Source organism: Adiantum capillus-veneris, chromosome 10, assembly GCF_014529385.1.
Source record: "Adiantum capillus-veneris isolate H3 chromosome 10, ASM1452938v2, whole genome shotgun sequence".
Lineage (NCBI taxonomy): Eukaryota > Viridiplantae > Streptophyta > Polypodiopsida > Polypodiales > Pteridaceae > Adiantum > Adiantum capillus-veneris.
The window spans coordinates 1,559,414-1,574,563 of NC_140940.1; the positions used below are offsets into that span (position 1 = coordinate 1,559,414).

The window sequence follows — 15,150 nt, forward strand, 5'->3', positions numbered from 1 at the left end:
AAATGTGGCAAACTGGCGAAATTCTGATGCCCAAAACGTGCATGCCAAAGTTTTGCATCTAAAATACCCCTTGAATTTGCAACTGCATTTGCAAAATTTTGTCCACACTTGTCATACACAGTGAGCTTATACAGCCCATGGCACAAAAGGCCAGATGCAACAATTTCATCACCAAAATTGAGATCATGAACTGTACATCTGTCATCCACAAATTTGACTACAAGTCCAAGTCTAGCAAGTGCAGATAGAGACAAAAGATTCTTCTTGATCCCAGGTACATAAAGTGCATCAACAAGTGTAAAAGAACTATCATTTGCAGCAATAAGCACAATCTTTCCAACCCCCTGAACTGGATAAGAGGCATTGTTGGCACAAGGGACTAAATTCCCATGAGGGACAGACTCGAGAGAGGTGAACAATTCACGATGTGAGGTAGTGTGCTTTGTAGCACCACTGTCGAAATACCACACATGTGAATCTGAAGCAACTGACAAGCATGCATCATGGAAAGCAGGATTGTAAGTGCACTCTACGCTAAAAGCCCATTCTGCATCAACATCAGCATCACAGTCTCCTTTCACAGAAGACTCAACAATGGCTACATTTGTAGTGGAACCAGCATTTGCAGTGGAACCACCCTCTTTCTTCTTAGCCTCTTTGGCCTTCAACTTTAGGACATTGCTTGATCAAGTGATTATTAGCTTTACAATAATGGCAACGCATCTTCTTTTTGCCCTTATCACCAACATTTCCAGAGGAATTGCTGCTAGCAGAAGCATTAGGAATAGAATTTTTGCCACTTGCAACAGAACCATGAGAGTGTCTGCATTCTTGTTACCACCCTTTCTTTGAGATGCAATAAAATCCTATTCAACTGCACGTTGCCTAGTCCTATTTTTTTTGGAAACTGACTCTTGCAACAGCAATGTGCATAATGCATCAAACTTGACAACTTCAGGATTTCCTTGGGTCATTAGTCTCCAAGTACTAGAAAAAGTATGGTATGAATCTGGTAAGAAATCAAGAACAGTCTGCACAAGGGAACTGTTTGAAATTACTTCACCCGCAGAAATAAGTTGCTCATTGATATCCTTGACACCTATCCATATCATCTTCCTCATGCATAATCTTTGATTCCAGCTCTGTACGCAGCAAAGCAATTTTAGCCTCATTGCGGCTTGCATAAAGACCTGCTAGAATATCCCAAGCCTGTTTTGCAGATTTTTGTTGAACGAATGTGAGGAACAATGGCGTGCTTCACAGACAACGCAATCAATGTATGCGCTTGCGCATCCTTTACATCCCAACGAGCTTGTTCTGTCGTAGGAAAAACAACTCTAATAGCAGCAATCCTTGCAGCAAGACCTACAACATCCTCAACATCGCCTGCATCCTCAGAACCAGGGCGTGCATCAATGCCCTGCACAATATTCCAGATGCCCTTTGACACAAGAACATGTTGCATCATGTAAGCCCACATAGGGTAATTATCCCCATCCAATCTGTCCTCAGCAACAAGCATCTTGAACACATCTGTGTTGTTGTTAGCCATGGTAAATGATGCACCTAATGTGAAAACTGCTCAAAAATAGGAGAAACAAAGTGGGAACAACATGTGCTATATAGCACGAACCGTAGAAGAGTGTAAGGAACCTGTTATGCAGAGAACGGCACTGACAAAAATTCTGCACAAAGTGACGAAATTGCCCGTGCAGACCTGCCTGTAGTGGAAACGGAGGCTAAAATGAGCCCGGATTAGAAATGTGAGCAGACTTGTGAACGCTCGCCAAACCTCACTGAAATCGGAGAAAGTGAGCAGGCGTGGACTGGAGCAAGTGGCGACTAAGCCCGAGAGGATGCAACCTGCTCTGATACCAATTGTTGGAATTGGGGTTGCAAAGAAACGCACACAACTTGGAGAAGATGAAGGAAGCTCAAGGCACACAATGGAGAATGTGTTACTTAGTGTGCAATGGAAAGATAGATAGCCCTAGAGTGATGGACGTATATACAATGCTCGGGGGGAAAAACCTCCTAAAGAGGGGAAAAATGCCCCGGCGTCCTAGTGTGTTCACACACATCACTACCACATGTATATGGTAATAACTCTAACCCTTGTTCCTATTTATTCTCTCACATTAAATGATCAGTTTAATATGAGAGAATCATTTGGGTTGGTTAGATATTAGATTTTATGACATTTGTTGTCAAGATTGATGCTTGAAATTTTTCCTTTTCATCTAAGGTTGCAACTTGCAGCATGTCTAGTTTTGTTTGAATTTGATTACATGTTCATAGCTCTTGCAAGTACAAAGTGTAAAGCCTCCAAAAAATCCGTGGTAGTCGTCACCCAAAAAGCGTGAGAGTTGCATGATGTTGCGGAATGGTGGAGATGCACCTGTTTGAGGATCAAGGGGGTAAATCGCACCATCCATCCAAAGGTCAATGGCTTTCCTCCCTTGAAATCATAGCATGTCCATTGGAATAGACCCACTCTCCCGATTGCTTGGCAAAGTTGCATACTCTTGCTCCAAATTGACATGTAATCTAAACTTTGAAGGCTTGTAGGTGATGTATTGCATAGCCATTGTAGCTGGAGATGGAGATGGAGATGGAGATGAAGATGGAATGGATATGGAGATGGAGGTGAAGGTGCAGATGAAGATGGAGATGGAGGTGCAGGTGCACGTGGAGGTGGAAGTGGAGATGGAGCGAGAGCTAGAGGTGGAGATGGAGGTGGATATGCCAATAGAGATGTAGATGGAACTTGCAAGGATGTGCAGATCTACACCAATGCATGTGAGTGTGCGAATGGGGTGCGTATGAGGAGAGTGAGAAGGGGAGAGAGAGAGAGAGTACACAGGATGTGGGTGGAGCTCCTAAATCTCACTGTATGAGCACAATGTGAGCATGAGTGAGAGCTCCTTATTCTTTGTATGTACAAAGAAAAAGGAGATAAATGTGGGCGGCCGAACACTGGCCGACGGACACGAGCAAAGCACTACTATGCACACAGCCTTTACCTAACAATGCACAATAGAGAGAGAGAGAGAGAGAGGAGGAGGAAGAAGAGCTTCATATCTACAGGGTGTGGTTTTTAGAGAGGGAAAAGGAAGCCTAAACACAAGCATAACTCCCCAGACTTGTTTTAGAGAGAGGGTGTAGAGAGAGGAAGACATTTGCAACACCTCCAAAAGGGGGGAGGAAAAAGTGTCTAAATTTTTCAAATCAAAAGTGGGGGAGTGGTATGTGGGGCTGCACTAACACCCAAAAGTACATGGAGGGAGGTCGGGTGTAGTAGGCCCAAAACGCTTAGAGGATCTAGTGACTAGATATGATTGAGACCTATTTTTTCATTTCTTTTTAGAAGAAATGAAAATATGTATTTTTAAGCATAGGCCATTTGCTTGGTCAAACTTTCATTAACATTCTAAGCACTTAACTAAGCGTCCAATTTAAAGGGTCCAATAAGACCCCAAACAAGTCCTAACGCTCCTATATAACCATCACACCATAGTAGCATTGTTAGCAAAGGTCAAAGCTATTCTTACATTTTCCATGCCTCCATGCATCCATTTAGCTTGTTGATTATCTGGCTATCTTGAAGTGACTATATGATTTATGCAGAGTGCACAAAAACTTGAAAATTTTCATTCATGCAAGATTAAAAAAAAATCACTATTTTTTTCTAGCTAGCATGGATTTTGGCTTTTCTGGATTTGGACCTCATGGGCTTAATGTACATTGTAAGAATAGGCTCTAATACAAGATTGGTGAAATTTGGCTAAGTGGTTTGGCTTGAACCAGGGTTTTCATAATTAGTTGTAGATTTTTTAAGCTTTGTATACAAGTTCTAAGCCTCTTTTGAGTTTTGACCTCATAAAGGGGGCTAATAGGCTCTTATAGGTTTGGTTGCAACCGCAACTAGGGTTTTCATAATTAGCTGCAATTTTTTAAGCTTTGTATATTATAAGTTCTAAGCCTCTTTTGAGTTTTGACCTCATAAAGGGGGCTTATAGGCTCTTATAGGTTTGGCTATTGAGTTGAAAATTTTGTTGGATTTTTTCCTTAGCCTGGAGATCTCAGCTTTGACTGACTTCCAGCTTTGTGGGCATGTTTTCCATGATGTTTTAAGGGAACTGAACCATCTGTACCATAAATGTTTCCTCCCATGGAAGTTTTCTTCTGCTTTTGGACTTCTGGCAAGGTGAAACAGTCAAGTTCTTGGCATTAGGTAAGTCCAATACGTTTGAGACTTTATACGCATCAGTAGTTTCAGGGTTAAGGTAAAACATTAGTTGAATCCAGATCTGGTTGTTGTTCAACATGAATAAGGCAAAAAAATCATGTTTTTTTCCTACCTATATGATTTTTCAATTATGTGACTATTCACACATGAACATATGTGTCCAGGTCTCCTTGTGCCATATTTTGGTCATGGACATCCTCACATGACATTTTAGAACCTTATTGATAATACATGAATAAATTTTATTTCTATTTTAACCACTCATGCCCCACTTTGGGTTCCAACACAATATGGCTTTCGACTATGTGCACATATTTGGTCTGCCACTTGTTGAGGTTGCACACTGATCTGAGGAGCTTTCCTTGCTAGCCATGGTGGAAGTGTCCCATAGACACTACATCTTGAAAGTTGTGACAAGGCGCTCCAACGCATTGAGGGGAGTGTATTCTCCCTCACCACCTTGGAGGCGCTTTATACGGTTAATTGTGGTAGTCGTGAAAGTATTCCTACCTACACTTGGCTTGCGTAGCAAATATTGCTTCTTCTTGGATTTGTAATTAGTGGATTTGCAGCTACTCTATGGACCCAAAATTGATAACACTCACAACCACCCTTGAAGCTTAATTTTGAGGAGATGATTGAAATGGTTATTTTTGGAAGTTCTAGCTTTGTGGAGTATGGAGAAACTCTCAATTGTTTTTACTAAGATGCCTCTCATCATTGGCCGGCCTCGTGATTGGCAAGACAACAGTGTTTATTTGCTATAACAAAAGCTTTGTTGAAAAGAGACATTCATGTTGAAAAAAGGGGGATCACTTTGTTGAAAAATAGGGGGATCACTTTGTCAAAGGTGAAAATTTTCAATGGACCATTGGACATTCTCTTGACTTCCTCGTCTAAAGTTTAAACAAGGCAATGGGGTATGGTTAGTGGCTAGAAGGCTCCCTTTTTGCTTCTCCATCTATCCACACTAATTTTCGAGATGTAGTACACACTTATTTATGTTTTGCTAAATAACTATAATTTCTGACAAAGCGTAATTAGCTAATTTTCAAATGAAGTTACAAAGTAGAATTTCAAGTAGGAAAAAAACAAAACAAATAAATAGATAGCTATATCTAGAGATGGGGGCAAGATTTCATGAGGCTTGCATGCCCTCCCCCCAAAAAACTTTATTCATCATCAACAAGGATAGAACATAGAACATAAAGAACACGGGTGAAAAATGCTAAATTATGAAATCTTAGAACTTGATAATCTGATAAGATTACGGGGTTCACTATCTTATTCCTCTATATCACATGCATTCAAAGACTGATTTAGAAGCCCCATGCTTATAGAGTTTTCATTAAAATCATAGCAGAGCCTATTTTAGTTCAATATGTGTATATTCCCTTTGACTGGTACCTTCTTTTGTGCTAAAAATGTATAAAACAAGTGAAAGAATCACGGTGGCTTTCTAAAATAGTTAGAACGTGACAAAATCATTAGGTTGTTTTTAAGTAGAATCAGTGTTCAAGAAAAGATTGCCTCACCTTAACCTTGAACCGATTGAAATGGAGACTACTTGGTTACAGACCATGGTAAAGGGAAGAAAAACTGGTGAAATGTGTGAAAAAATAGTTCAAAAATCCAGCAAATTTTAAATTTATGCTAGTATTTTCGGTTCCCTTCTTTGTGGAAAGGAAACTCAGTCAATGACCCCTTAATAAACGAGACTTTCCTGCATATTGAGTAGAATTAAGTTATAGAATGTAAGAAAAGTCAAGCCATGTGAGGTTGAGAAATGAAATGTGAAATTAAAAAAAACTCATTAATATATATGTGTGTGTGTATCCATAAAATTTACCAGAATTATGCAAGTGAAGTTTCACTTTAACATTCTAAAACAATAGAATGCAAAAAAAGTCAAAGACATGTCAGGATATGAAATGAAAGTGAAATAAACATTTAAAGTAAGTCTATATCATGCACTGAAAACAATGAAAGTCTCCCTAACCCAACACAACACTAAGGTTTCTTTTAGAAAGCAACAACAAAAATTGGGTCTAAATAGTTGCTTCTATTTGATTCATGTGCTATGTCTACATATTTGCAAGTGACCATACAAGTTTTGAGTGATTCTTTGAAATTCTTGCCTAAGAGCGTATCTGAAAGTCACTCTCACATAATCAAAGCAACAAAGAGATGGAAGGCAAACAACGTTCTTTGTCATGTATGAAAATTTATCGTTCCATTTTTGTCAATTGCTAAGTTGCATTATTTTGTGATATGACTATTCCATAGCTAAAGAATTTGCAATTTATCTTTGTACACTTGGATAAGAACAATGTGTTGACTTATAATTTAGGTCCAATATAAAATGAAAAAATTATTCGATTGTACATTATATATTATGCCTATAAATCATAGAACGTCTTCTCATGCTCCCTTAGAATGAGATGTTATAAACAAAAACTTAATATATCATTGTAATGATAGTTTTGGATAAAAATAATATAAAACATATACCAAAGTATAGTTTTCTTTGTTAGCTTAATATTTGAATTTAGGTTATTTTGTCATATATAAGGTATGCATGTCATCAAATTTGTGACTGTACCTTTGGGTGGCTACAATGTGACCGCCCAAATTTTGTGAAAGTAGATAAGTAAGAAATAATTAGGGTGACTAGGAAAATATCTTTGGAAGTATAAGGAACTATGTCAATAAATAAGCTCTTGAGAACACCTTGTAATTTTACAATTTGTTTATGATCACGGACAAGATTTGTCTATCACGGACAAGAGCATCGACTAGTGGAATCTTACAATCAAAAAAGTTTTATGTTGGTTTCCTATCAAACAATAAAAAAGCAATAACAATTCTTTAAGGTTTCTGGTTGGCAATACTTTACTCCTCAAGGGAAAATATTTGTCCAAAACATTTGATAAGGCTTCATTGGAGCATGCATGGAATTGTTGGGGTACAGTGATCTGTGCCTTGTTTGATCGTTCAAGCTATGGGTGTCTGTCCACTGATACCTTATTCTTGTGTACATATACAAAGAATAAGGGGCAACTCATACTAAAGTCTTGCTCCACCCACACACTGTGTATTGATCTCTCTTTCTCACACCCACATTGCACCATACACGTATGCAATATCCGTGCACACACGCACTCTTCAATTGATATTAGAGCTTTGGCGACGCACGCGCAATGGATTCTCGGTGAGACAAAAGCGAGACAGAGCTCGGCTATGGAGGCTTGAGCTCGACGATGGTGGATCCGGCTCGACGGCATTAGATCTAAGCTGAGGCATGTTATATATTCAGCTTGTATAGAGCTTGTGTAGCAAGCCATTGCTGAATTTTGCAAAGAAGCAGCATAAACAAGAAGTGTTGCAGCTCATTTTTGTTGTTTTTGGCTCTCGAAACATCCTTTTTTGCATATCCGCGTCACACAAAGTCAAATGAATATGATCCAGGAGTCTTGGTTGGAGTTTTGACACATTCTAGGTGCGATGGTGATGTCCATTTTTTGAACTCCATATTAGAATTACAGATATGCAACATCAACAAGTTTATGCTGCATTTTTGGGCTGAATATGGATGTTTTTAGCATATCTTGCACACTCGGACTCTAATATATATGATATAGGGATCTACCCCAGGGTTTGTTGACGTTCCATACGTATTGGTGATATTAGACTTTTGAAATTTTGATCTCTAAATTTTTTGCAGCAACTTTTGGTTTTTTTTAAAACACAAAAGAATTGACAGTTGAGGACTTATATACTTCAAAGCATTGTGTAGATTGCGTCTAATAATATATATGTCACATTGTGGATTCCACTGAGTGTTGATTTAACTTGAAATTGTGTATGCAAGTATTGATTTGGATGTGGTTCGTAGACTGAGGCACATTCAAATGCGGTCTTCACGGCAGATGGTTTGGATGCAAGTATTGATTTGGATTTGGTTCGTAGACTGAGGCACATTCAAATACGGTCTTCACGGCAGATGGTTTTGTGTTGATGTATGCTTATGTGGGAGCTTGATGCTCACGTTCTTTGACATTGCGCCAATGTATGCATGTGGATCGATGACTAGATTGGGTTTCATTGTACACACAAATGTGGAGCCATCGTGGCTAAGTATTTTGGATGCACGGTTGATGCTCGGAGTTGAGCACTCATTCATGCGCATCCGTTGAGGCTTGTTTATGTAGACAGGTTGATAGGTTTTGTCAGTAGTTTGCTAGTGGTCGAGTTTACTTCCACTCTGGTAATTATCTGTAATTTTTTGGCTTGCGGCGGTTTGCGTAGAGTTTTGGCTCATTTTGCAAACAAAACTTTGTTTGTTTTCCCTGTCTTCTCGCCATAAAAGTTTGCGGTGTTATGCCATCTTGTACAATGGTTGATATATTCCCACTTTGACAGTGATCAAGTGTTTACTCTCACTTTTGACAGGTTTTGTCAGATTGGACATAGTTTGGTGTTCTTGTACCCACTCTCGCTGGAGTGAGGATTGTGTATGTTTGTGTGGCTACAGATAGACAATCACGCATTTCAAAGATTTTGTAGGCAGTTTTCCTTATGGGATGCATTTTGAGCAAGTTTTATCTCTACTTGTGTATATGGTTATGCGCTTTACGCTCAGTTGAGCAGTTTGTCCTAGGTTGTGTGCTTGCAGATATCAGATTATGGAGTTGTCTTATGCCTATGTGAGCATCAACTTTGATGTGTTTGATCATGCTTTTTATCATTGTGTAGTGGTCGAGTGATCTCCCACTTTGTTTCCATTTGGACATTCACTTATGGCAACAAACATGTGTGACAATGAGAGACGGCGGTCTCGCTCTTGCCGATACTTGCATTGTTGGCATTGTGGTCACACAAGACACATTAGGCCTTGTTGTTTCAGGCGTATGAGACAGTAGCAAAGATCTATGCGTGGTGAAGATGAGGTTTTGATACATGCCACAGTGGTGGCTTCACATGCCAGAGATGGTGATATTATGTTTTCCCTCTAGTGTTCCTCCTAATTACATGTCTTTGAGTGGTGACACTTATCCATGTTGGTTGCTAGATTAGGATGCAATTTTCCACATCACTCCGCATCGTGACTGGTTTAGCGCCTTCTCTAGTGTGAGTTTTGGTTGTGTGCACTTGGTCGATGGTTCCGCATTTGATATAGAGGATGTAGAAGACGTTTGTTTTTCATTACCTAGTGGTGCATTATACACGCTATGACATGTGCGCTACGTTGCTCAGCTGAGATAAAGCTTGATCTTAGTGAGACAACTAGCAAACTTTGGTTATTAGATACTTCTTAGAGAGAAGTCCTTCCAGATGTATTGCAGTTCATTAGTGATTGCTAGAGGAGCCCACATCGGCTTGGTATATCCTATGCATGTGTCTGTGGTACGAGACATCATAGTCTTGATTTTGTTGCTGGCATGCTTTGAGCGAGAAACAAGATGTGTCTCCTTCACGGGTGAGCTTCACCATACTCACGAGAGAGAAAGTATTTATCTGTGCAAGACATGTCAGTGGACTTTGTAGAGACAAAGATAGAGCGGCAGTGATTTAATGAGACACAACAGGTGTTGTCGGAGTCTATGCAAGTAGAGGTAGAACAGGTTTTCTCCCTAGAGACACAAGCAAAGATGACAAATATGGAGTTTTTATATATGCTCATGCTAGAGGCTGATGAGGTGATATCAAAACACACGCATTGAGTCTCTATGGATGAGAGGGAACTGGTCCTCTAGCAGTCAGAGTCAGCACATTCATTTGTGAGAGTTAGTCCTGATAATGCAGAGTATGCACATAGCATAGAGGAGGCGAGTACAGCCAAGTTAGCACATATTTTGTCAGTGTTCAGGAATCTCATGTACGACCTTTTAGTGTCGAGGCCCGACCTAGCAGCTGCAGTGGGAGGGAGCATCTGTAGCAAGGATTGTTAGTTGTGTGATGGATGACACTAGCATGATGCATAGTGGAGTTTTGCAGACCATATATACAGAGTAGTCTACGAGATTTACATGCAGGCTCTACCATGGGTACGTACGCTTGTCTACCACGAGAGCCAATACGACTCCATGTAGATCGGCTGAGCAAGCCGGTGGGTTAGGTTGAAAGAGTCTCTCACCTGTTTTCTTGTACATACTAGTAAAGTAGCTAGTAGGACCCACTTATTGACACATTTGCCTTTAAGTGGGAGGTTGTTGGGGCATAGTCGTCTGTGCCTTGCCCAACGACCAGTCTATGGACTCCCGTCCATTGATACCTTATTCTTGTGTACATATACAAAGAATAAGGGGCAGCTCATACTAGAGTCTAGTTGCTCCACCCACACACTGTGTACTCTCTCCTTCTCTCTTTCCCACACGCACATCGCACCGCACATGCTCCCATTTGCAGACACACACTCTTCAAGAATTACAAGGGCCCTTGTATGAGCAAAAGAGAACACCTCAATGGCCTTTGAAGCTTCATAACAATGAGCATACAATCCTCTGTAGCAACAAACCAAAGCTAGTTTCGACTCTCTCTTCAAAACTGCTTTCATTTACATAAGATTCCGTGATCTATTTGGGTCCATATATTAGGTAGGTTCAATGAAATCCACTAAGATACCTTGACCAACTAGAATATCGTTCTATGGTAAGCGTTTCCTTAAGCATCTCACTACAACATGAGAAAGCGGATGGACTTGAGAGAGATGGACTTCAAATATTATGTGGGCCATTTTTCCTACTAGCTTTCAAGAGTATTGTACCCAACATTAGGAACCTTTTCCAAACATTACCACAGGTATATTTGCTGTATATTTTGGAAATTTGGTCTATAGGCTATGGAAAAATGTGATGATAGACATTGCTAGCGCATAATGACTCTTGTATACCTACACATATATCCACTTTCATAGTTATAATGAAGTGCAACTTTTCTTTTTCTATAATTCTTTTTTACTTTTGTGCTACTCACACTGCTACTGCTATCTTATAGTACATATTTATGGACCTATTTGTGACTCAAAGCCTGCTATTAGGCTATTTGAGAAAGAGGATGTGATCTAGAAGGGCCTCTTTACTTTCCATGGGAACAATCCTTCTCATGTGCGAACATTCTTATAGAGCTACCTCACTCTTATCCTTAGCTCTTGGCTATCTTTCCCCATGCTTGAGGGTTCTCTCTAAGCATAAAATTGTTTTTAAAGCTTGCCCATTCTTATCCTTAGCTCTTGGCTATGTTACCGTAGGCTACAAGATTGTCCCTTGGCTTGCAATTGTTTTGAGCCCAATAATTAAACATACCAAAGACTTAGTATCTAACATGCAAAACAATTTTATAAGACTTTTGTCGATTGTTTTCATGTCTTGATGCATTTCCACCCCATGTTCTTTGGCATGGTGGGCATTTGGCATACAAATGCGAACTCTAAAGAAAGTAAGTAAATTCTCCAAATTACTATATTTTCTCTTTTGAATGAGGTGTGCTCTAAGATGCACTATGTAATCATGTTAATGTATCACGTGAGTTTAGGAGGAGGGGTTTTTTAACGCAAATTATTTAATCAAATCAATAAAAATACATTAATTAAAAAGGTTTGTATATTCCATTTTGAAAACAGATTGTTAAAATAAGAGATCATTTTATCCATTCAAACATGTAAAAGAAGATTTTTTAAATATTCCTGAATGCACATTATATAGAGGGGTTCTCGATAATGCATCCTCAAAGAGTGTGGAGGTGTGCTGGTTTGTGCAATTGATTGTCGTTCATTTATGTTTTGAAGAGCTCTTTAATGACGAGCATTTGAGGAAAAATTTATGTAATCTCTATTGCATGAGCTTGTGCATTAGTTGTTGCAAACTCTCTCTCTCTCTCTCTCTCTCTCTCTCTCTCTCTCTCTCTCTATATATATATATATATATATATATATATATATATATATATATATATATATGTGTTTATATATATATATATATTTATATATTTATGTTTTGAAGAGCTCTTTAATGACGAGCATTCGAGGAAAAATTTATGTAACGATTGTTGCATGAGCTTGTGCATTAGGTGTTGCGAGTTCTCTCTCTCTCTCTCTCTCTAAGAATGCCGAAAGGAACCATGGGTCCCGTCTACCTGCATAACAAGGTCAATTGCGGAGATTTCACGGCCTTACAAAGTTTGTAGACCTAATAGGTCGAATGGGGTGATGAGGAAGACATACCTTTCCCAGCTTGTACGACAAGAATATATTGGAGTAAGGTTTGGGCTTCTACCTTACTTTCCCATGAGTTATAAGCTCAATACGTGTATAGCTTGGCCGAGGAGTACCAGCTTATACTCATCTAGCATATTGAGGTACGTCTATTTATCATTACCTGCAACACGATCTATCTAGCCGCGTCTGTAGTATTTATAAGGAAAGCTGATTTATATGGCTAATTGGAGCTGATTTGGTACACCCACAGATATAATTAGGCCGGCGCAGACAGCTGGGTCTCACATTAAATTGCTGCACAATTACTCTCAACATCCGCAGTATTAAGAATTAGAGAGCTGATATGGGATTTCAAGTTACTCCATGCGCCAATATCCCCAGTCCCAAACGGGCTGCCGTAGCTTCTCAACACAGCCAGATCATCAGCTGCATTAAGGGCTCTGCATGTTCTACAGCTTTAATGGCCTGCTGCAAGGATAAGCCCTCTCCTCACAGCTTCTATGAACCCAACCATGAAAAATATCAAGAGCCCACTACACATCACGATGTGCAGACAAAGTGTGTACTGCCAGGCGCGAATTGCACTCATGATGGCCATGATTCGTGCACCTCGACTAGCTTCAGCATGCGCTCCCATTCAGCCACGCTTCTTCTGTCTCAGTGCAGCAGCTTAGCATCCCTACCCTCATTAGGCTTCACTTTCAGTGCCGGAAGCTCCGATATCGACAGCAAAGCCGAGCATGAACTTCTAGCAGCTGTCAACGGTGGGGCAATTTCCGCCCACTGCAGCTGCACCGCCACGCTCAAAAGCCTGGGTGATCAGGTAGCAGCTGATGTCTCGGCTCATGAAGGTGGCGGCCTCTTCTACAGTGCTTCTTCGACCGGCTCCGCAACATCTCTCTCCCTCAAAACGTGGTCCACTCATGGCGGAGATATAAATCCGATCATGAGCGCGGCCGGCCGGTTTGGGTCGATAGATGGCGCCGTGCGGGCGATAGTGGTGATGGGCGATCAGGTCTTCAGCTCGCACAATGATCTGAAGATCCGAGTGTGGGCGAGGCCAGGAAGCGCCATTAACGGCGAAAAATTGTCCTGTACAGGGGCAGTCAGAAGCCGCAGTGGCGGAAGTAGCGTAGGGCACAGGCTGGTGGCAATGCTGCCGACGAGGTGGGACTGCCTGACAAGGGCGGTGACTCCGGGAGGCTACCGGCAGGTACGGCGACACCATCGCAAGCTGTGGATAGAGCATGCAGACGCCATCTCGGCGATGGCCGTAGACGCCAGTCAAGGCTACTTGTATTCAGGCTCTTGGGACAGGAGTGTGAAGGTGTGGAGGCTACGCGACTTTAAATGCGTGCAGTCGTTCAGAGCGCATGACGACGCCATTAACACGCTAGTTCTTTCGGCAGATGGCAGGTTCTTGTACACAGCGGCAGCGGATGGCAAGATCAAGGTGTGGACTTGGGCTGATCGGGCGGGCAGCAGCCGCTGCCACCCCGCGCACTGCCTGGTGGCCACGCTGCAGGCTCACCGCTCCGCGGTGAATGCACTGACACTGAGCGCAGACGGGGCATTGCTCTACTCGGGCGCCTGTGATAAGGCCGTTGTAGTGTGGGAGCGGGAGGAGAGCGCCGCCCAGCACGCTACCTTAGCTGGTGCTTTGCGTGGCCACCGCCAAGCCGTGCTTTGCTTGGCGTCTTGTGGCAACACCCTCTGCAGCGGCTCCGCCGATAAAAGCATCCGCGTCTGGCAACGCCTGGCCGGCCGCCTGCACGTGTGTTTGGCCGTCCTGCAGGGCCACTCCGCCCCAATCAAGAGCCTGAGCCTGTCTCTCAGCCAGCAGCAGCCCCCTGGCCCCCCTCTTTCCTCCCCTGCCTCCGCCAGCTTGGCCCTTTGTAGCGCCGCCTTGGATCATGACATCAAACTTTGGCAGATTAATCTCTCCTTTACCTACTAGTGACCACCATCTCTTTATCATTCTTTCCCCTTTTCGGTCGAGGTTATTCCATTTTTGTGCAGCGAAGTTTTACGCTAATCAACATGTAATTAAAGCTTAGGAACTATGGGCCTGGATTTGCAATTTAAAAAAGGACCTTTCTGGCTTATTGTAAATAGCCCATTCATTGATGACCCTCTAATTTAGTACATCGGGCTAGCTTATATTACAACAATCATAAGAAATGTCAAAGAATTTAAGATGGCTTGTCCAAAAATAAGGAATATAATGGTAGTGTTAAGGATGTGCATGAGAAAGGGAAGAGGGGGGCAGAGGGGGCTGCTCTTAACTTAAAACTTAAACCTGATCTATGTAGTCGATCAGGTTCCCAAATGATACACACCAAATCTTCATCTATATTCCTTGTAGTGCACGAACAAAAACTACAATTAGGAGATTAGTCTCCATCCTAGTATCTCTTCATTCGACTTTGGCACTAGCAAATATGTATCCCCTTGAACACATAAGTTTTCTCCTCCCCATGTTACATGAATATCATAATAACTCTCTTTTAATAAAATCTATGCTCTCTCTCTCTCTCTCTCTCTCTCTCTCTCACACACACACACACACACACACACAGATATATATATATTTATATTTATAGAGAGAGAGAGAGGGAGAGAGAGACAGAGAACACATATGTGAGAGAGCCTTTTATTCTCGAGCGGTTCACCTCTTAAACATGTA

At 41.3% G+C, this 15,150-nt stretch overlaps 1 protein-coding gene across 1 annotated transcript; it reads left to right on the forward strand.

The window, feature by feature from the left end:
* Window positions 1–12,465: 12,465 nt before the first annotated feature.
* On the forward strand, window positions 12,466–14,567 carry LOC147448363 (uncharacterized). Its single transcript, XM_086522356.1, has 2 exons — window positions 12,466–12,604; window positions 12,715–14,567. The coding sequence occupies exon 2, from the start codon at window positions 12,808–12,810 to the stop codon at window positions 14,419–14,421; it is 1,614 nt and encodes a 537-aa protein (XP_086378482.1). The 5' UTR covers window positions 12,466–12,604; window positions 12,715–12,807; the 3' UTR covers window positions 14,422–14,567.
* Window positions 14,568–15,150: the final 583 nt, after the last annotated feature.

Excerpts from the sequence above, each read along its gene's own strand:
- LOC147448363 (XM_086522356.1), top strand. The coding sequence starts at position 12,808 with ATGGGATTTCAAGTTACTCCATGCGCCAATATCCCCAGTCCCAAACGG.